Source organism: Ambystoma mexicanum, chromosome 8, assembly GCF_040938575.1.
Source record: "Ambystoma mexicanum isolate Mex_15411 chromosome 8, UKY_AmexF1_1, whole genome shotgun sequence".
NCBI lineage: Eukaryota > Metazoa > Chordata > Amphibia > Caudata > Ambystomatidae > Ambystoma > Ambystoma mexicanum.
The window spans coordinates 947,579,968-947,601,915 of record NC_090929.1 but is presented as its reverse complement, the minus strand read 5'-3'; the positions used below and the strand labels follow the sequence as shown (position 1 = coordinate 947,601,915).

Here is a 21,948-nt window from a genome sequence, read left to right as displayed (position 1 = left end):
CGTTCCTCTCTACTGGCAAGTAAACCCCTCAGACGGGTAGATTAGGCTGTTGGCGGTTAACAAAACAGCGCTTATTGCGGTCAACCCTAAACAAGAGTATCCACACCTCTCCAGTTCTTAGTCTCTAGTGAGGTCACATACTCTTTTCAGCTTGTAATGTTGCCATTGTTTGCAATTCCTTGCATGTGTAAACACCTTCTTTTTTAGCACTTAACATCTCTGCTGCTGATATATTTTCTCGGACTCTGGTCAGTCTCTATCAGGCGCTGTTAACCAAACCTGTAGTGTTGGTTCGTGACTTTACTTATTTTCCCAGATACCAGTTCTATGCTACATGAGAAAGTAGATTGGCATAAAGACCAGGCCCTTCAACTAAAAGCTGGTGTTTGTTTATTTGGACACCAATATAAATGTGCTCACTTAAATCTTCTGACACTTGTCTGCCTCTGTGTGTACTCTTTATACCACATGCTCTCCCTTTCTCTTGCTGTCTCAATCCCACTCTTTCTAGATCTCCAGTCTTCTCCTATTTGCTCTTGATCTTTATGTATCATTCTGTCTAATCCTTATACTTTATTTCCCGCTTTATTTATAACTTTTCCCCTCATACTATTTATAGATTTTCCTTTTCCAATGTTTCGCTAACCGCCTACTTTATTGTTCTTTCTTCTGTCTCTGGATCCATTTCTTTTCCAACTCCCACTGTCTCTTATATTCCTCTTCTGTTTTACCTCACATTCTGCATCTCTACCACACTTCTCTAGCCTTCAATGTATCATGTGATTGTCTCTACATTGCTTCCTAGTCTCAATCTTCATGCTTCGTATGTTTCTGCAATTTTTACATTTTCACTGCTTGTTACAGAGGCGGCACGAGACACTGTTCGTGCACACAACGACCTCCGCAGCACCGGCATGACATCAGGAAACGGAAATTCCACCTCTACCGTTGCTGGTACTGCCCCCCACAACGGTGAGAACAAACCGCCTCAGGCCATTGTGAAACCCCAAATCCTGACGCATGTTATCGAAGGCTTTGTGATCCAAGAGGGGGCAGAGCCATTCCCGGTAGGATATTTTTCCTTTTCTTTATTTTCCATTTCTGTTTTGTAAATATATTTGTGACCAATAAGAGGGATTCCCCACTGCATGGCAGTTGGCAGTGGCCCTTGCATTTAAGGGTATTTTTGTGAGCAGAAGCATTCTGAAAGGATCAATAAATGCTATAATTCATGATACAATCATCCCACCTCTCCTAAACAAAAGCCGTGACTGATCACCATAACCTTGCTAGCTCACTTCTCCTACACTATTATAACATTCTAGAACACGTGGTGTTTGTTCACATTTTCAGCATACTACGGTCTGGATATCCCTTGCAGAGGCACTGTGGGTCACACCACGGGAAAAAGCCTAGGCCCTCGGAAAATACTACAGTAGTGATTTGGCACAGTATTAAAGTCTAACGTAACACTACATCACTAGTTGCATTAAGACACATGAACTCTGTGACGCCCTCTAGCCTGAGTTCCGCAGCTACGACTCCACTGAAACCTCTCAACCCACATCCCTAACTTTCTCCAGCATGGGATCTTTCATGGATTAACATGCTTATGAATTTCACCCTGTCGTCAGGCTGGGAATGCTAAGATAATAAGTTTTTTATTTTTACAGCTTTAAAAACTGCTTGTCCCTTATATAGCCTATTGTTGTCACTTTGGGTCATGCTGCCCCAGCCAATGGCATTAGTCCTCCTTGGCCCCACCCATGGTGTCAATCTTCAGATTTTTACTGAACGTTTACGTGTTGGGATTTCATGTTTTTCGATCCTTGATACATCGACTTTTGTACTATTTTGGAGAAATGTTTTACATAGTTTCTTCATCCTCCATCACCTTTTTGACTGCCGGTAGCGTGGTTCCGTTGCCGCTGAAGATCTAGGCCATCCACTGATCTTCTTCCTGTGTCAGGCCTTCTCCTTTGGCCATGGCAGACGCCAGCAAGAAAAGCCAGTGGCAAGCTAATTGCTTCCTTTTTGTTGTCGTGTCATCTGTTTTGACACCCAAATCCTTTTCTCCACCTCCCCCAATTTTATGCCAGATTTTTCCTTCAGCGTCATTGATCCATTTATACCTGCTAGTAGCACGTCACTTTGTGATGCTCAGTTCCACCAGAGCTATGGTACTTTACCTCCTGGCCTCATCTCCTCTTTCCTTCCCCCACTGACAAACTTGCCCCACCTTCCATGGACCACAACCTTGGGTTTCTTTTCAACAGCCATCTAAAATTACAATACCTTACCTCTGTCTCCAAACCTGCTAGGCTCAAGCTCCTCAGTATTACAAAAATCCACCCCTGTCTCACTTTGCACTCGGCCAAAACTCTCAATTCCACCATTGTCCTCAAAAGACTGCATTACTGCTCCACCCCCAATGGGATTCCATCTTTATGGCTTCACCCCACTTGATAAAATACGTAACTTTTCTCCCTGCGTTCTCTTCAATCTCATGCTTTCCTAATCCACCACTGAACTGCCTCTGGGTATGATGGCTTAACTTGCACATTAGCTCCCTCCTTAGATATGTAACCTAGAAGATGGGATTTATTCATGGCTTTCCTCCATACTTCACACTCCATGTCTCACTAAACTCCTCGTACAGTGATCTTCAACCCTATTCATCCTTTGTTCCCTGAGGATCGAATCCTATCCCTCACTTTTCTTCCTTAACTCTGTCTGCCCACCACTGGAAATCCCTGCCCCCTGACATCAAGTACATCCCCCACTTTGTGAGGCTAAAATGTCACCTCACTTCAAGGTGTGCACGAATTGGCTTCTGGTATTCTTCTCCCCACACTCCCTTCCTTTTCCATCTTGTGTACATACTGTGTATGACAATCCTCTACTGTATGTAATCCAACTAGACTCTTAATATTTTTCTCAATATGTTTTCTCATATTGTGTGCTGTCCCCTCTTGCTTGCCCATTCATTGCTCTCTACTACATTTAGTTAATGAATCTCCCACAAATACTCTTGTAGTGATGCAAGGTACCCTTACGCAGGAATGCCCAGGCATCCTGTACAGAGCTTGTGGTGGATGCTCTTTGCTATCTTGATAAATACAAAATAGAAATGCAAATGCATGCCTCCAAATTCTAGAATGCTCTATAGTCAAACTGTGATCAAAGCACATGGATGTCCCGTTTATGTAATGATATTTTGGGGGGGTCGTCATTCCGACTTCAAATGTCTTATTCCGAACAATGAATTAATTTTAGATGCAATCCCTTCTAATTTCCCTTGCAGTTAAGCACACACTTCTCCATCTCGCTCACACACAGATACTTGGTGCAACCTCTGCCCTCTTTCCTATTTACCTGCTGTGCTTCGACGTAACCTCAAGCAATTTTTAGTGATTTACAGGAGCCCTAAATAGATGCACTCTACGTCGAGTGTCGACATTCTTTTTAAACTGATGCAGCATCCAGTGCTTTTAAAGTGTGAAGCCTATTACAAACACATCCCAGTACAGTACAGATAATGTAGTCTTCCTGAATGCCTCTAGTGGCCTTGCCACTGTGTTGCCAATGCTATTGTGATGCCATTGTATTCCCCTGCCAGCCTCTAGCGGCCTCGCCACTGTATTGCTAATGCCACTGAGTTCCTCTGCCAGCCTCTAGTGCCCTTGCCACTGTGTTGCCAATGCTATTGTGATGCCATTGCCATTGTATTCCTCTGCCAGCCTTTAGAGGCCATGCCACTGTGTTTCCTATGCTATTGTGCTGCCATTGCCATTGTGTTCCTCTGCCAGCCTTTAGCGGCCTTGCCATTGTGCTGCCAATGCCATTGTGTTCCTCTGCCAGCCTCTAGCGGCCTTGCCACTGTGTTGCTAATGCCATTGTGTTCCCCTGCCAGCCTTTAGCGGCCTTGCCACTGTGCTGCCAATGCCATTGTGCTGTCTCTCCAACCCCTAGCAGCCCTACCACAGTGTTGCCTTGCCAGCCTTTATCGGCCCTGCCACTCCGCGCGCCACCAGCAGCTAGCTGCCCTGTCAGCCCTACCACTGCCACGACCTGCCCCTAGCACTGTACCGCATAGCACCACCCAGCTCAGTGCTCTAATGCATCCCCCTGCCACCCACCTCACAGCGCCCACACTCCCCTCTCCTTCTCCTCTATCTCGCTCATTTATCTCTCTCTTTGGGCCATCTGCAGCTTGCTCCCTGCATACCCAGACCTCTCACCACCGCCCTCCATCATGCCTCACTCCTCCCTATCCACATCACCACACACCACTCTCAACCACTGCATCACCACCCCTCCTGAACACCCTCTTAGGCGTTACAGACTAAGAACCCGCACCAAACCCTCATTTTTGCTCTGCAGCTCCCCACCGTTTACCCACAGTAGGAACCAAAAGTTCAGCTATCGCACCCACACAACATCTTTACGCTCACACCCTCCAGCCCACGCACATACCCACCTCCATACGCTCATTCATGCACCCCTCCCTCCATCACTCACAAGTGCTCCCACCAACTCGCTCTCACCGAACACCAGCGCTCATGAACCACCACCTACCAACCGCACCCTAAAATGCGCACTCATCAATGCACACTCCATCCATGCCCATGCCATAGAGATCAATGACCTCATCACCCATCACAAACTAGACATGTTAGCAGTATCCGAAACTTGGCTCCATGAGGCATCCAACCCATTCATACACCTTGCCCTCACCCAAGATTACACCATCCTCGGGCAGGATCGTAAAACCTCTAAAGGAGGGGGCGTCGCCCTCATCTATAGAAACTCACTTGCCAGGCAGTGTAACCAACATTGGGACAACAACGCTGACCTTCTCTACGCCAAACTAGCTCTCTCCCCTAATTGCACCATCAACCTCTTAGTCACATACAGACCACCAGGCTCTCCTCCGGACATCCAAAAGCATCTCCTCCAAATCATTAGCAACAACCTGAAAAGCTCCACCAAAACCATTCTACTTGGTGACCTTAACCATGGCTTAGATGACCCTAAGGACAAATCTGCCACCCACCTGGCCAACGATCTTTTCAACATGGGGTTCATCCACAAAATCACCAAACCTACTCACTGCAAAGGCCGGTCCATCGACTGGGTAGCAGATCATAACTGTTCATCATCCATCACCTCCATCTCAGCCCTCCCCTGGACAGATCACCATCTCATCCAATTCTCCATCCCCACCACACCCACCCGTAAAACTCTTACTTATGCACCCCCCGCCAAAGTCAGAAGCTCCAAAAAGCTCACGGCGACCAATCTCGCTCCTCTTCTCGATATCCCTGAACTCAAGCATCCCTTTATCCAAGATCCCACCTCTCTCGCTAACATCTACAACAACGCCCTCACCCAAGCCATTGACTCTACTGCCCAGCTGGAAGACAAAAAAGGAAAAAAATCCATGCACTCCAACTCTTGGTTCTCAGAAGAACTATCTGTCTTGCGCACCTTGAAGCGCAAAGCCCTATCCAACTGGCAGTCTACGCCCAACCAATCCTCTCTCAACGAGTTCAGAGAAATCTCACGGACCTACAAAAATGCCATATTCAAAGCTAAATCCGAATTATATAATCAAAGAATAACCAAATCCAACTCCAAAACCAGAGAAATATTCTCTTTCTTCAAAGAACTCACCACTCCCGAATCCAGCCCAGACGAAATCATCAAGGATGAAGCTTGGTGCACAGGCATCTAGACAGCCCTCCTAAATAAAGTCAAAACGCTTCAAGACAAAATTGCATCCCAACGTAAAACACTCAATACCTCCGCCACACCCCTCTCTGTCCCCCTCACAACCTTCACCCGCAAATACCCCTATTTGCCTTCAGAGAAGTCACAGAACTAGAAACCGCCACCCTACTCAAAAACATCAAACCCTCCACTTGCAAAGGGGACATATGCCCTCCCACTATCCAGGAGTGCTCACAAGCCCTCACCCCCATCATCACAGCTTTCATCAATGCCTCCTTCTCCTCGGGAACCGTACCTCATTGCCTAAAAGAAGCCTGGGTTCGCCCACTCTTAAAAAAAAAACCCACCTTAGATCCCACCTCTCCCAGCAACTATCGCCCCATCACCACCGTCCCCTTCCTCCTCAAAATCCTTGATAAAGCAGCCCACAACCAAATTCAGCAATACATAGAGACCCATGCTATCCTAGGCAGAAGACAATCGGGCTTTCGCAAAGGCCATGGGACCAAAACTGCCCTACTAGATTTAAAAAATCAAATCACCAAAATAATGGACACAGGCAAACCTGCTCTCCTCCTGCTACTCGACCTCTCCGCAGCATTTGACTTAGTGGACCATGACATCCTCACATCTCACCTTTTCAATGCAGCCCACTTCTCCCTTAAAGCAACCTCCTGGATCACATCCTTTTTAGAAGGTCGAGCCATGAAGGTGTATTCTGACCAGGCCAATGCTCCTCCGACCACCATAAGCTGTGGAGTCCCACAAGGGTCATGCACTGCACCGGCTCTATACAACCTCTTCACTAAACCCCTCTTCGACCTACTGGACTGCCTCGGCATAGCTTACACAAACTATGCCGATGACACTCAAGCCCTCCTCAACATTTACTCCACGATCCAAGCATGGATGGTGATCAATGGCCTCTGCCTTAACGGAGACAAAACAGAGATCATCCTGGCCCCCAGCGAAATCCTATCCAAGCTCAGCCAAGACTACTCGCACATAAACATCGACAACACCAACATACCTGTATCCACTGCTGTGAAGACCCTAGGAGTATACTTAGATGCTACTCTCTCCATGACAAGACAATTCAACGCCATCTCCTCCTCCGCCGCACTGACCACCAAACTCCTCTTCGCCATAAACCCCTATCTCACCACTCCCAACTGCCTCTCCATTGCCAGAGCCACCATAGGAGCCAGGCTAGACTATTACAAGGCCCTCTTAGCCGGCACCTCAACTAAAAATCTAAACAAGCTCCAAACAGTGCAAAACAATGCGCTCCGCGCTGCCCTGCACATCCCCAAATTCGACCATGTGTCGCAGGCCAGAAGAAACGCTCACTGGCTCCCAGTTAAAGAAAGAATTAACTTCAAAGTACTCTCCCTTACACACAAATGCATCAATCATACCGCTCCCTCCTACCTAGCAGAAACCATCATCAGGAAATCCTCCCTTCGTCCTATAAGAACCCCTCATGACAACCAACTCCGAGTTCCCACCATAAGAAGAGCTAAAGCTGGAGGCATTGGCTTCCCACACATAGCACCTAAGCTCTGGAACAACCTCCCTAACTCTCTGAGCGGAACCCTCAATGCTTTCCTTTCGGAAATCCCTCAAAACCACGCTCTTCACATAAGCACCTCCCTTCCGACATGAACGACACATATTTTAAACGCCCTGTTGTCTGCGCTGCTTATGTATGTAACTAAAACTTGATACTGTAAATCGATATGCCTTTTAAACGTATAAATCTAAAACATGATACCATAATTCAAAATGCCTGTAAACTTAACAACTTTCCTTCTGTAACCAGCCAAACACTTATGTAACAGCGCCACGATGCCCACGGGCTGAGCGTGCGCTTTAAAAATATGAATAAATAAATAATAAAATGTATTTCCTAGCTGACGAATAATAAATGTTATTTGCTCTGTTCTCTTATATCGCAATACATTATTTGTTGAGTGAATGACTCTCATAACTGGTTTCTTGATGCTTATGCTACTTGTGAGCTTGACCAGGCTACATGTTAATTATTGTGAAAAGTCAAGTGTTAATTTGCTAAGTAATAATTGCTCAAATAAGTGCCTGTGTATGCAGACCTCTGGTCTGTTTCACTCCCAACAAAAATGAGTCGTAGCACTCCACAAAAAGAGAACCAAGGAGTAGCATATAATCCAATGTCTGCCCCTTGCTTCCACCTGCACTGCTGTGTTCAAACTGGATATTTAAGCTATTTATTCCACATATGGTTCTACTATTGTTTTAGCAATTACGAAGAGAAATGGGATTAAAAAAAGGAAACCATCAATTATGGGGATTACTGGGCACAAACAAAGTATGGATTATCACAAAATAAACTGTTTTCCCCCAAAATAAATTATGCTTTTACTATGTTAACTTTGCTTTTATACTGTGCCAAATCACCACTACAGTATCGGAAAATATCCCAAGACAATCGAGACAACTACTGTTTTACTCCCTGAAAAACCAATTGAATCCCAGATTTGAAAAGTGGTGAAAACAATACTCGCACCTGTGACTGGTTGGGCAGATTTCCCTTTCTGTTTAGCAAGGGAGCTGAGCAACAGGAGGACTTACCTGTATTCTCCAAAGTTGGATTCACTGAATCTCTCCTCACTTAATATGGATAACTGGAACTGTAGCCTACTACTGCATCTGCGTGCTGAAAACAGTAATAAAAAGCATGTTGCGCTTTCTAGGACTGCATGTTCACTGCACAGAGGCAGGCAAGCGGATCTGGGTGCTGTGGAAGAGTTAAGGAGAGTAAGTAGGTTGGAGGACTGGGTTTATAGGAAATAGATTGGGCTGGGTGAGGGGGCAAGAGCCATGGGTGCAGAGCCCCCTGTTGATGGCTCTAAGGTTAAGGGGGCAAGGGTGGGAGGCAGGTGTTCAGTCGAGAATAGGAAAAAGGGGATGGAGTATTGAGGTTTGAAAGTTGCGGAAAGGGATTTGGGTAACCCGACCCACCACCCATTACAGGGCAGCTGACAGACGGGGGTGGGACTAGAGATTGATTTTTCAGGTTAAGATTGTGTGGGATGGCCAGGGAGAGAGATGTTCCGTGTGTTGGATTCTGTGGTCCCGAATTCGGCTAGTCAGGGATTCTGTTGAATGGGAGTTTGGACAAATACATAGATCCCAACAGGAGACAGACTGGATTGGTATAGCCCTAGCTGATGTGCCTCCTAGTGGGTGGTTTGAGCAGGATCTGCTGGGCTCAAGACCACTCCGAAATGATACTGTTCTTCCATTGAGACAGGGAGACATGAGCCGAGAACCACTTGGCTCGCGTGCCACAGAGGTCTGCGTACTGAACCCCTTCGACAGTTGTGAAACCTGCACTCTGTTCCAAAGACCGATGTAAACGCACATCAACGATGCAGCAGACAAGATGGGAGCATTACTTGATACAGCGTGTAAGAAACCTGAAGGCACTCTCGCAACTACCCCCCTGGGATCTTCTGTTAAGGCGGTCAAGGAAGGGCCATCGCTTTTGCATCCCAACCCTTGGAATGGACAAGCAATGGAGGATCACATGGGTGGAGGGCCCTTGGGAGAGGGTGCCAAAGGGGGAACCTTCCTGACATTGACCTACTGGTAGGCATAGTTTGTATGCAGTACCCTCTGGGAACACTGCAAACAACTCTGACTACAGGTATAGGAAACACAACCTTTGGCATAAGCTTGTACTACACAGTTTTGGGAGTGTGTTGCGCAGCCAGGCTTATCTCAAGAGCGGTCAATGTGAGCTGTAGTGGAGTAACACAGAGATTCACAGTGACATTTATTCAAATAAACTCTTACACTCAAGGTTTCTTCAATAAACAATTATTAATTTATCAATCAGTTGGAATAAACCTTCTTCAGAAGGGAGCCATATAATAGTAACACACAAATACACTCCAATACTGTACACTCTTATTTTCTGAATCAGTAAAGACCCTTTTGGGATGGCCCACAGACACAACCTACACCCTCGGGTGACTTCAATAGCTAGGGTGCTGGGGACAATAATATCTTACTGTTGGCATTTAGAATACTGTTATAAGTTGGCAAAAGGAAAAGGTTATTAGAACAAGAGTCCACAAATATTCTTAAGTAGGCAAGTACTTTTGAAACTACAGAATTGACAAAGATCTATCGGCTGATAACCATCCATTGTTGGAGCTGATAAAAAGGCACCAAAACCGCAGACTTGACGTGGGGGACTGAAGTAATCTGTACAAAGGGTCCTCTTTTGCGACTTCTTCTGTGACCTCCCGTTCAGAGTCCTTCCTTTTGTCACCAGACAAAGGAAACAGGAGACCGGCTCTGTCAATGCTGCACAGGAGAGAATCAAGCTATGTTCGCTTCTTCTAACTTTAAGGTACTGTGTGGCTAAAGGTACAACTTGCCTTAAGCCAAAGAGTTGCTTCAGTGTGACTGTAGTGTGTTACAAGGTGTTTGGGTGTCCCCCATACCTCTGTCCCAGGCTTTACAGCTTGTCCTTTAGGGTGTCCTTTGCACGTCTCCATAACTTGTATTATCTTGCTTAGCATTTAACTTCACCTTTCCAGGTACTACATAAGACTTTTGTGCCACTCCTGCACTGACTTTTGGGTAGTTAGGGACTGGACTACCAAAGTGCTAGACAGCCTTGAAAAGTGCTAGTATAAAATAAATTGTTGCTGAAGTATGAATAACACTCCTTTTCCTTCCCACAGACTTTGTCTGCTGTGATTTACTATCTGAATGCCATTACCATTTATCTGTAATCTATGCGAGTGCGCAACACTATTAGTTATACCGTAGAACTGTCTGTGTCATTTTCTGTAACATTTGTAACCATGAGCAACTACAACTGAAGCAGTCACCTAGTTAGTCTAGAATAGTATTTACTTACCTGCCTTGTACATATAAAATAAACCTATTTCTAAGGGATTTGTTCCTCCGACGTATTCCACATCTATGACAGGTAATCGCCACAGCTGTGCTGCTTCGGAAAATATTCGGCTCCTGCGCCGATGACATAGATACCCTCGAGGGCCTCCGTCGAGCCGACGTCACCGGATGTTATAAGTAGGACGCACGACGCCCGTAGCCTCAGTTCCTTTTTTTCCACAAATTTGTTTGCTTCGGAGATCTCGGCGCGCCTCGGTTCTTCTGTTACTTCTATCGGTTCTTCGAACTTGGTGTTTGTGAAGATCTCATGTCTTCGCCTTCCTCTACCCCGCGGTCGGGATTCAAGAAGAGTCGGGACTGCGGTTCCAAGATGTCACTTACGGACCCTCACGACGTCTGCCTCTGGTGCCTCGGCGAGGACCACGCCACCGATGACTGTGGCGATGGCCAGTCGTTAACGTCGAAGGCCTGCGGGAGTGGAAGAAGCTTACTGTAGGTTGGGTTTCCAAACCCCGAAAGTCAAAATCCGCTGGGCGATTCGAGGGGTAACTCTCCACTGCATCGGCATAAGTCCAGGGGGGTCTCGGTCCCGGAGTGGTTCCCGCCATTCCTCTGCTTCCTCGAGGCACTCGCGGAAGCGCCATCACTGGTCGCCTTCCCGTCCGCGTCCGAGGACTCCGCCAGACGGCGGGTTGCTTGTCCCAACAAGCATTCTTCTTCTGCGGAATGGGATACATTTCGTACAGAGATGATGGCGATTTCCCAATCGCACTGCTCCGTTCAGTCCGCGCCTTCGAAAGAAGCCGGCAGGGAACGTGCTAGGGCCACCGCTAGGGTCAGCCCTCAACGCTTTTTTATGGAGGCTTTACGAGAGGTACCCCGTGCATTGGTGGAAACTCAGAGGAAGGCCCTGAAGAAGTCAGTGTAACGCTCACCTGATTCCCGTAGAGGCGCCGGTCTTGACTGGGCGTATACCGTATCTGCAAAGGTGATGTGTAACACACGGCTGGCTCTTTGGGCTGGACCTCTGTGCACTGTATGTCTGACTTGAAGGGTAAGATGTCTGCAGATAGAAAATATGGGATTAAGGAACTGGTTTATTGAATGTCTCTCTCTTCTTCCCTTTCTCTTCTCCTGTAGAACCCCAAAGGTTAACGCTCTCACCTTAGGTAAGTGAACGCCGTGCTCTCCATCTGCCTCGGGGCAGGGTGCTGTAACCAGTTTCTTCACTGGATAAGGGGAGCAGGCCTCTTGACTTCAGAGGACTGCTGTCCGTCGTTTACTGCACGAACGGTAAGTTTCGAGTAATTCTAATGTCTTTAAAGTCTTTAGTAATGATGTTTCTTGTTTTGCAGGGTTCCGGCGATGGCAGATGACGGGCTGAAGTGAGTTGAAGATGGAGCCCGTGTGATGAATAGAAGCGCCTGGAAGCACGTAAGTAAGCGCTTGTTGCCTGCTTCACGATGCGCTCTAACTGTCTTTTTATTTTGCAGGTACAAGTTCGGAGCGGCTGCAGGGTGCCGGAATACCCACTGGGTTAGATGTGGAAAGGAGTAATGGCACGTGAGTATTAAAGTTCCCCAATGTCTTTAAACGCACCTTGTTTTGTCTTTCAGATGCGGGATGCAGCGCCGAAGGCCTCCGGAGCGTGCGAAGAGTTGGTAAGCTTTTGTCTTTCAGATGCCGGAATGCAGTGTGAAGACCTCCGGAGCGCACGAAGAGTAGGTAAGCCTTTGTCTTTTCAGATGCCGGAATGCAGCGCGAGGCGTTGGTGACAGCCGATGGACCAGGTAAGTGAAGAGCTGTCACTGAAGACCGTAATGCTAACCTGTTCTTTCTTGTCTTTATAGGTGTTGCTGAAGACTGGATTCAGGATGGTAAGCCTTTTTCCTTAGGCCCAGGATCAGATGCAGAAGACACGATGAGCGTTCTGCTGCAGAGGATGCAGAATAACGCAAAGCAAGATTCATCCATCGGGTGTGGTTTAAATAGCCTCCTGTAGTGCTTAGGTGTCTCCTTCCACAGCCACGCCTAGGTAAGAAAAGAGTTCCTGCTTTCCAGAAGAGTTCCAGTGTTCTGAATCTAGGGAGTGGCTCCTGCCCCACCCAACAGGAAAAGTAGTTCCAAACAGAAGAGGATCAGAGGCTCAACTGGCAGGCAAGTAAGCAGCATGGTCTGCTGCAGGTAAGTCCACCCAAGCATTATGAGCCCGGCGCTTCCAGCGCTGGGACTGGGCATATTTATGAGCCTGGTGCCACTGGCGCCAGGACTGTGTCCAAAAGGTCCCAATTGGGACTGGTTGGCACTCGGAACTTGGGTTATGGATCTGCTTCCAAGGGAGTTGGGAAAACCCTGACCTGAAGCAGAGATCATGACAGTCAGGGAGGCCTGTATTTGAACCTTTTTCTGTGCCCTCATCCAGTGATTTATTCCAGCCTCTGGATTATATCTCTGAGGTGAATGAAGGGTCTGAGGAAGGTTTGGTGCCTGATGAGGTTCCTGACGACTTGTTATCTGGTCATAGCCAGTTGGAAGACCTGCGTCAGTCTTTGCACAACGCCAGTGGTCTTGATACCTCCCCGGAGGTCAAGTTTGGTAGGCCTGAGCCTGGCACACATGCTGAATCTTCGTACAGGCGCCTCATGTCGAGGGTGACAGAGTACTTGGGGTGGTCTGCGCCACCAGTGGATTTTCTGCAGGATGACCTGACAGATATCCTTGACCAAGGTCCACCCACTGACCCGGTGCGGCCATTTCATATGGCTTTACAGAGAAGGGTGGCGGCGGCTTGGACTGCTCCAGAGAGTCTCCCGGCAGTGAGCAAGTCGTTGCCGAAAAAATACCGTCCAGCCAGTAGCGACCCCTGCTACTTGACGACGCACCCTACTCCGGAGAGTTTGGTGGTGCAGGCGGCTACAACTCCGGCAAAGCAGGCGTTGTACCCTACCATCCCTCCTGATAGGGACGACAAACGTTTTGATGGCTGTGCGAAGAAAGTGTTTTCTTCAGGGGGTAGGGCTTTACAGGCAGCCAACTCTGTGTGCGCGTGCCTTAGCACGTTTCACTCTGTGGAATTGTGTCTCTTTGGCAGCTGAACATATTCCCGAAGGGGAGGAACGGGATAGTTTTCTTGCCCTCGTTCAGGATGGCAAGGATGCCAGGTGTGACTACGTTCAGTCGGGTCTGGGCATGGCAGACTGTGTCAGCCGGTCCATGGCAGATTTGCGTGGTTGCAGAAGTCAGGGTTTGCTCCTGACGTAAAAGCCTGGCTTCTCAACATGCCCTTTGATGGTGTCCATCTTTTTGGCAGCAAGGCTGACGAGAGCCTTGAGAGGTTGCAGACCTCAAAGGCTGCAGCGAAGTAGTTGAGTGCTGCAGTTCGCCAGCCTCCGCCTTTTCGTCCTAGGGGACAGCAATGGAGGGGAGGTTCCTTTCGATACTACTCGTCTTTTGGCAGATCGAGGGGAGTGGCCAGTCAAAGGGGCCAACGTAGGAGTGCCAGAGGTGGAAAACAGGGTACTCGAGGTGCCAAGGCCGCTCGGGTAGTTGCTCTTTGCCCTCAGGCAATGCCGCAGCCGCTTCAGCTCGGTCATGAGGCCAGGTCCCATGATTCGCCGCTTGGGTGAAGGCTGGTGCAGCATCTTGTAGAATGGCATTACTTCAGATATGTGGGTTCTGGAGATCATAGCCCACGGCTACTGTCTTCCTTTCCGGCAGAGGCCTCACGACAATCCACCAGATGCCGTCTTCCCTACCGAGAGGATCTGCTCTCACGGGAGGGGGCTCAGGTTCTCCATCCAGAGGTCAAGTCCCTCAACCTTCATGCTTGGCTTCTGAAAGGTTGAGGTATAAGGATTGGGACCTCCCTGAAGACGTGATGAGGTGTTGCTTTCAGCCAGAAAGCCTGCAACGAAGTCCCTGTACCGTTGCCGTTGGAGCAAGTTCTGCGACTGGTGCAGGGTTAAGAATGGGGATCCTTTTTCATGTGCCATTCCTGTGGTTCTGTCTTTTTTGCTTTCGGTAGCCCACAAGGGCCTGCAAGTGGGTACCATTAAAGGTTACCTGGCGGCGCTGTCCATATTTAAGCGCTCGTCTGAGGAGTGTTCTTATTTTAAATTCCTTTGATTTCTCAGTTTCTGAAAGGGCTCACTAATGTGTTCCCACCGTCCCCTTTCCAGGTGCCCGGTTGGGATTTGAAACTGGTTCTAAAATTCCTAATGGGAGCTCTGTTTGAGCCTTTTGAGACTGTTGACCTTGAAAACTGTATTTTTAGTTGCAGTCACTTCTGCTCGTAGAGTGAGTGAGTTGCAGGCACTTTCTGTTAAGCCACTCTTCAGTGTTCCATAAGGACAGGGTTGTCCTTGGGGTTTGTCCTTCTTTTCTTCCGAAGGTTATGTCGGAATTTCATTTAAGCCAGAAGGTCATTCTTCCGGCGTTCTATCGTCCTCTGCATCCTTGTAAGGTAGAGGAGAGGCTCCATGGGTTGGATCCTAGGAGAGCTTTAAGTTTCTACATCTCACGCATGTCCTGGACCAGAGAGCACGATCGGCTCTTTGTAGGATACGCTGGAAGGCGTTTGGGACAAGCTGTTACTAAACAGACTATGTCTAGATGGATTATCTTGACAATTTCTGAATGTTACCACTTGGCGGTTAAGGACCCTCCAGTAGGCTTATGGGCCCATTCTACTAGGGGTGTGGCTGCCTCTATTGCCCTGCAGAGGGGTGTTCCCATTTGTAACATTTGTGAAGCAGCCATATGGGCCTCTGTCCATACTTTTGTAAAACACTACTCCCTGGATTCTATCCATGGGCAAGATTTGGCCTTTGGCAAGGCGGTCCTCTATTCTGCAATTTAATTGGGCATTCTAAAATTCTAAATTCTTTTCCCACCTCCTTACGTTGGTACTGCTTTGGGAGTCTGTCATAGATGTGGAATACGTTGGAGGAACCAATCCCTTCGAAGAACAAGTTACTTTCTTACCTGGTAACGTTCTTTCGATGGGATGTTCCGACGACGTATTCCACATCGTACCCTCCCAGCCTGCCCCTCTAAAGAATTTCTTATGCGATGGCAGCTTCCGTTTCCGCAAGGCTTTCTGTAGTCATACTGGCAGAAGATTGGTTCCACACGTTCTGGGAAAAAACTATAACTGAGGCTACGGGCGTCGTGCGTCCTACTTACAACATCCGCTGACGTCGGTTCGACGGAGGCCCTCGAGGACAGCGTATCGACGTCATCGACGCAGGACGCAGAAAATTTTCCGAAGCAGCACAGCTGTGGTGATTACCTGTCATAGATGCGGAATACGTCGTCGGAACATCCCATCGAAAGAACGTTACCAGGTAAGAAAGTAACTTGTTCTTTGATATAACTTTCAGTGTGTAAGAGTTTCTTTGGACTACTGTATTGACTGGGTTCAGTGTACTTACCTACAGCTCACATTCTCCACATAAGATAAGACTGGCTGCTCTGCCATTCTACCAAATCCTTTGGGCAGTACCTACTTATATGAAGAGTTGGGGAGCTGTCTACCAACGGATAATTTTATAGAGTCTTACCTCAAGTGGACTTTAGGAAAACTCCCCTAACAAAAGAGCAGAATGCTGCAAAGCCAACCGATTTCGAAGATGGTGCAGACGGCGCTGCGTTACTGTATGGGTGCTGAAGGGCTGACCATTCATGAACCAACTTATTGCCCTACTCAGAAATTCCTTGGTATAAAACGAGACTTGAAACCTGACATTCTGAACACTGCTCGCTTGACCAGGGAAAGGAAGGTTACTTGGACTAAGGTGGCCACCTTGATTCAGGAACCAAAGCAACCACTCAGCCTGTACCAATGCCGTTATACACTGCAAGACAGAGCGCCCCCTCCTTGGAGAAAAATAAGGAAAACCTTTACCTATCAGGAATATAGTGGAGCGTGGAAGGGGTGGGCTTAGATATCGGGCACTCCCAACTAAGCCCTAACAGTATTTTAGAGATGGCCCGTGGTAGGAGGCCAAAAGAATATTGTCTGACTGATAGACTCTGGATGAAGGAAAACCCGAAACAAATTCTATGAAGTAGAAACACAAGAAAGACCTCCAGAAAAATAATTGCGAATCAGAAGATGGGTCTACAGGAAGACCCCTACAGAAAAAGGAAAGCCCCTATAGAAACTAAAGCGAATCATGAGAAAAGTCTATAGAAAGACCTCCAGAGAAGCAAGGAGGAGCACAGGAAAGGGTCCACTGATGAGACCTTCAAAGAACCAACCAAGCAAGTAAAGAGATGGCTCTAGAGGGGGGACCTCCTAAAGAATCAAGGAAACAAACCGTCCACAGAAATCCCTTCCGAGTCTAAACATCTACAGAGAATCAAGTGAGAAAGTCCTGTGAGACGTCCAGAGAAACAGGAAGAGTCCAATGCCTGGAAGAGAAGCCCTAACAAGCTAAGATCAGCACCTGTTCAAGAAAGACCTTTCCTTGAACTGTGAATACTATAGTCGGTCAAGTGGCACAGTGAGTAGAGCGCTCGCTTTGACACCCGTGCAGAGCCTGCTAACGCAGGTTCGAATCCCGGCGGGGCCAAACTCAGTCTTTATTCCGAGGTCGATAAATGAGCACCAAACACCGTGGGTAATAATAAGCAGCGCATAAATGCCAAATTATTATTATTATTAAGATGGATGAAACCTAAGGTGAGAAAACGTGTACAAGATTTGAACTGTCCTTTTGGCAGGACCCTTGGATTTTGGTTCTAAAATTAGGGTTAACTGGGGGGGCTAACAGAACTTGTAAAGAACAAGATAAGGCCTGAATCAGAAAGCCAGATTGATGGATGGTGCAAGTAAAAGTATAATGAAGTAGTATGCAGACGAGAGGAGAAGCGCCAAAGAATCGAACATGCATGTAGGTGACTGTATTAGTATGTCAACCTACATGCAGAAAGATGTGCCTGCGTTTGATCCCTGGCCACTGGCTGTAACAGCAGTTCAAGGATCCATGGTGTCGGCTGAAGGTTCTGGTCGTTCATCACCAAAAACTCCTCGTTTTTCAAGAAACTTGTTGAAGGTACATCTGCTTGTGAAAAGCCAGCTGACTTAATGAGCTCATCAAAAAGCTGCTCTGATTAAATGGATGCAGACGTAGATACTGATGACAGTTGCAGTGTGGAGACATCAGTGTGGCTATTTGTGGAGTCCGGCGGAAAGAGTAATTTGTAAACCAACAAGGTGAATTGAAGAAATGGAATAATGTGGCGTAATGATTTATGTAAGAGGGAGATCTAGTGTCCTGTTTTTTTAATGTTGATGCGTGCATGCACTCCTGTCCTTGGTTATGTCTGCCCCACTAAGCAACGTGAGAAGATATCACGTGTCAGGGGCTGCGTGGAGTCAGTGCAACGTTGATGATTGAAGAATAAGGTTGCAGAGATTACAGCTCCGAGTCTGTGTGATTATTTAAGGTACACACCTCCTTGAAATCACTCGCTAGTTCTCCCCGCAATACATTATAACAGACACTAGTATAATGCTCGTGGTATCTATCCTGCGCCTAACGTCTATGGCAGCAACAAGCCACCAATGGAGGGTTGCGAGGACTCCATCCATGTGCGAGGTCCGGTGCAGTTGGAAAGGCTCTCCGTGCCTTGTGGCGACTGGCCCTGGACACACATCTTTCTGAACGCCTTCCTCGCACGTTCACATTATTCTCGCATGCCAGCGTCCACCGTTGGCAGTACCTAGCAGGCAGGTAGAAATGATACTTCCATTCGCGGCTCAACTCTTCCTTATCCTACTGAGCCGTTTTCCTCTTGTGTTCCCCCAGCGACATGTGTGCTCCTTGCAGGAAAGCATGATCAAGATGGAAATGCCGCGGCCCGTGCTTGAACTTCCTCAGGAGGTGTGTGCGTTTGCTTTTAAAAAAAAAAAAAACTTTGCACGGGCACACTCCTCATAAACCAATGCTACTCTGATCCCACCATCTAGTAGGATATGTTCACTCATTGGTATTACACGAGATTGGGACAGCCAGCTGCCCCCAACTCCCGCTTCAGATCTACCCTCTGTAGATCAGAACGACTCATTGCAATTCGATCATTCTGGTATGCCCTTTGTTCCCATAGACATGTGGACCAATTTATTTGCATCGTTCCCCCCGGATTGCTCATCCTTTCCCTTTCACGGAATAGGAAAGAAGGGGTAGGGGTTCCTCCCGTTGCCCCCCCTCACTTCTACTTTACTTTAACGATTTATGCAAACCCTGTTACCATCGTCACCATCTCACACCCCAGTTCATCCCTTATCCCCCGAAATTCTTTTTTTCCAAATGTGCAGTTTTTGCTTCTTTGCAGCACTTTTTTCGTTAAATGGACACAGAGGCAAACATTCACAAAGTAAAGCACTATGCTGCCATCTACTGGCTAACGAAAATCTATGCAATGTGTCTTCCACGTTCAGTTCTAATAATACGTTTTATGCAGAGTGTGTAAATATATCGGGTACCTTTTTTATTAACTGACCTACTAGCGGCCCTAGTTTGGTCAAAGCATTCGCGCTCAGTGTGTATGTCCACCTTTGGTGAAACGCCCCTGTCAAACACACGAGTCATTCATTGCCTTCTTGCATGATGATAGGAACATTTTCTTTTTGCTACTTTATCTCCAAAGATATCAGTGGAACACCCCACTTTTTGCTGTTTGTAAGTTTTTTTTTTTTTTTTTTTTTTTTACTTCACTTGCCTCGCTAAGTGGATCTTTAGGGGGTGGGGGGCGAGGGGCGACTGATCAGGTCCTATGACTGTTTCTCGTTGTAAAATCTGTTTTTTTGCTAGGCACGCACCTTAAAGCAAATGGCAATAGGATAGCTTTGCTGTTTGTAACTTTGTGGTTATGATGTGTCCAAGATGGGCTAGTACCCGTGGATACTTTTCTACCGTTTTCATTTTACTTGCCTCTACACTTTTTAACAACAAAGTATCATATACTCGAAAATGGCTGTGCCACAAGATTTGTGCCTGTCCTTTGGCGATCTTTTTGTTTAGCCTACTTTTAGCCCCAAAACAGCCACAGTTGCCATATATCGAAAGCCCTTTTGCAGTCAGTGGTGGTATGCGTGTTTGTGGTCGGGTGTGGGGGCTGGGACTGTACACATCCATGCCAAAGTGTTGTGAGGAGATTGGGTCCTCCGAAGTATTCCATATCTATGACAGTAATCACCACAGCTGTGCTTCTTCGGAAAATCTTTCGGCGTCTGCGTCCTGCGTCAATGACATCAATACACCACCCTCGAGGACCTCCTCCGACGTCACTGGATGTTATAAGTAGGATGCATGACGCCCATAGCCTCAGTTCTGTTTTTTCCGCGAACGTGTTCACTTCGGAGATCTCGGCGCGCCTCGACTCTTTGGAGTTTGTTCTTTCGGTTCTTCGAACCTGTTCGTTTGTAAGAAGTTTTCGAGATGTCTTCCTCTTCTTCCACCCCGCGTCCGGGCTTCAAGAAATGCGGGGACTGCGGGTCCAAGATGTCGGTGACGGACTCGCACAACACCTGCCTCTGGTGCCTCGGGGAGGCCCACGACACGGATGATTATGTCGACTGCCAGTCGCTTATGTCCAAAGCCTTGCGGGAGCGCAAGAAGAAACTGTCGGTCGGTAAGGTGTCCAAGCCCCAGAAGTCAAGGTCCACTGGACTGTCGACGGACGATTTGAGGGGCGACTCTCCGCATTGTCATCGGAAGTCTAGCGGGTCTCGGTCCCGGAGTGGGTCCCGCCACTCCTCTGCCTCTTCGAGGCACTCCTGGAAGCGCCGTCATCGGTTGCCTTCCCCGTCCTCGTCCGAGGACTCTGCCCGTCAACAGGTCGTTTATCCCATCAAGCATGCGACTCCGGAGGAATGGGCTTCCGTCGGTAAGAAAATGCTGGCGATTCTTGAATCGCAGGGCACCGGTCCGTCCACGCCTCCGAGTGGGGTCGGGCGTGACTGTACTAGAGACACCACTCGTACGCCTTCGGGCTCGGGTGGTCGGCACGATTCGCGGGAAAGGTCCCGCTCGGACAAGGGGAATCGTTCTAGTCATGCCCGTTCCAGGTCCCAGTCCTCGACGCGCTTGTGACAATGTGCACCGTTGCTGTCTTCGAAGAAGACGTCGACGCCTGTGGCGCAGAGGTCGTCGAGGGACTCTCTCGAGGCTCCGCCTCCGAAGAAGCCATTGACGCCATCGGCGCCCAGGCTGTCAAAGGACACACTCGGGGCTCTGCCCTCGAGGCCTGTGTCAACGCCGTTGATGCTGTCAGCGCCGCGTTCGGCATTGACGCCGATTCACTCGACCCCTTTCGAGGCTGTTTCGACGGGGGTACCCCGGGGTACGGTGGAACCCCCTAGAAAGGCTCTGGCCAAGGCCAAGCATGGCTTTGTTCACCATTCTTTGCCCACTTTCCACCATCTTGATTACATTTCGGAGGTCGATGAGGGCTCATGTTATGTAATTTGTAATGCGCACCTGATACCCGAAGGCTAATGGGCGCAGACTGACGCACACAGAACAAAACTACACATGCCGCACAGCTAAAAACTGTCCATTGTCACAACTGGCAGGCTCTAAACAAAAAGCAAAGTTTTCAGCTTCTTTTAAAAGGTTCTGTTGAGACCAACATTCTTATTGAAGTTGGGAGAGAATTCCAGGCGTTGCGGGCCGCTACTTCAAAGGACCCCTGCCTTGTTTTGTTGGTCTTATGCCAGGGAAATATAAGTATATTTGAGTTGTCTGATCTAAGAGACTTTCACCTTATCTTTCACAATTATGGCTTCCTTCAGATAAGATGGCATTTGGCCTACAATACATTTTTGAGTGATGAGAAGAAGCCTAAAACGAATTCTTTCTCCAACTGGCAGCCAGTGGAGACTCCTTCTGGCCTCAGAGACATGATCTCTTCTACTTAGGCCCTTCACCACTCTCACTGCCCCATTTTGGATTACCTGAAGGCGATGGATCTCAGTCTGGGGAATACCCACCAAAAGACTGCATCCATAATCTAATTTTGAGCCGATAATGGCTCTAGCCAGTGTTTCTGAGTTTTTTTTTCAGAAATAAGCGTGCGAAGATGGCAAAAAAGTTTAAGGAAACAAGAGGCTGATGAGACAAGGCTATTCACCTGCGCTTTCATGTTTAAATGTCTATCCAGACATACGCCCAGAGTCTTAACTTTGGGTAGAATTTTAATAACACAATTGTCCAAGTTCACATTCTTATATTCCGCTCCTAGTTTATCCAATTTGCTTGGAGAGCCCACAAGAAGTAGTTCAGTTTTAGCACT

The 21,948-nt window shown here is 47.8% G+C and overlaps 1 protein-coding gene across 7 annotated transcripts in view; it reads left to right on the top strand.

Annotated features, from left to right (window-relative positions):
- PHC2 (polyhomeotic homolog 2) overlaps positions 1 to 21,948 on the top strand; it is a 1,003,431-nt gene that overhangs the window by 831,814 nt on the left and 149,669 nt on the right. For all 7 annotated transcript variants that reach the window (XM_069610853.1, XM_069610856.1, XM_069610854.1 and 4 more), the window contains one exon: positions 865 to 1,067. In XM_069610853.1, the coding sequence (XP_069466954.1) occupies positions 865 to 1,067 (203 nt within the window). The remainder of the gene's footprint in view (positions 1 to 864; positions 1,068 to 21,948) is intronic.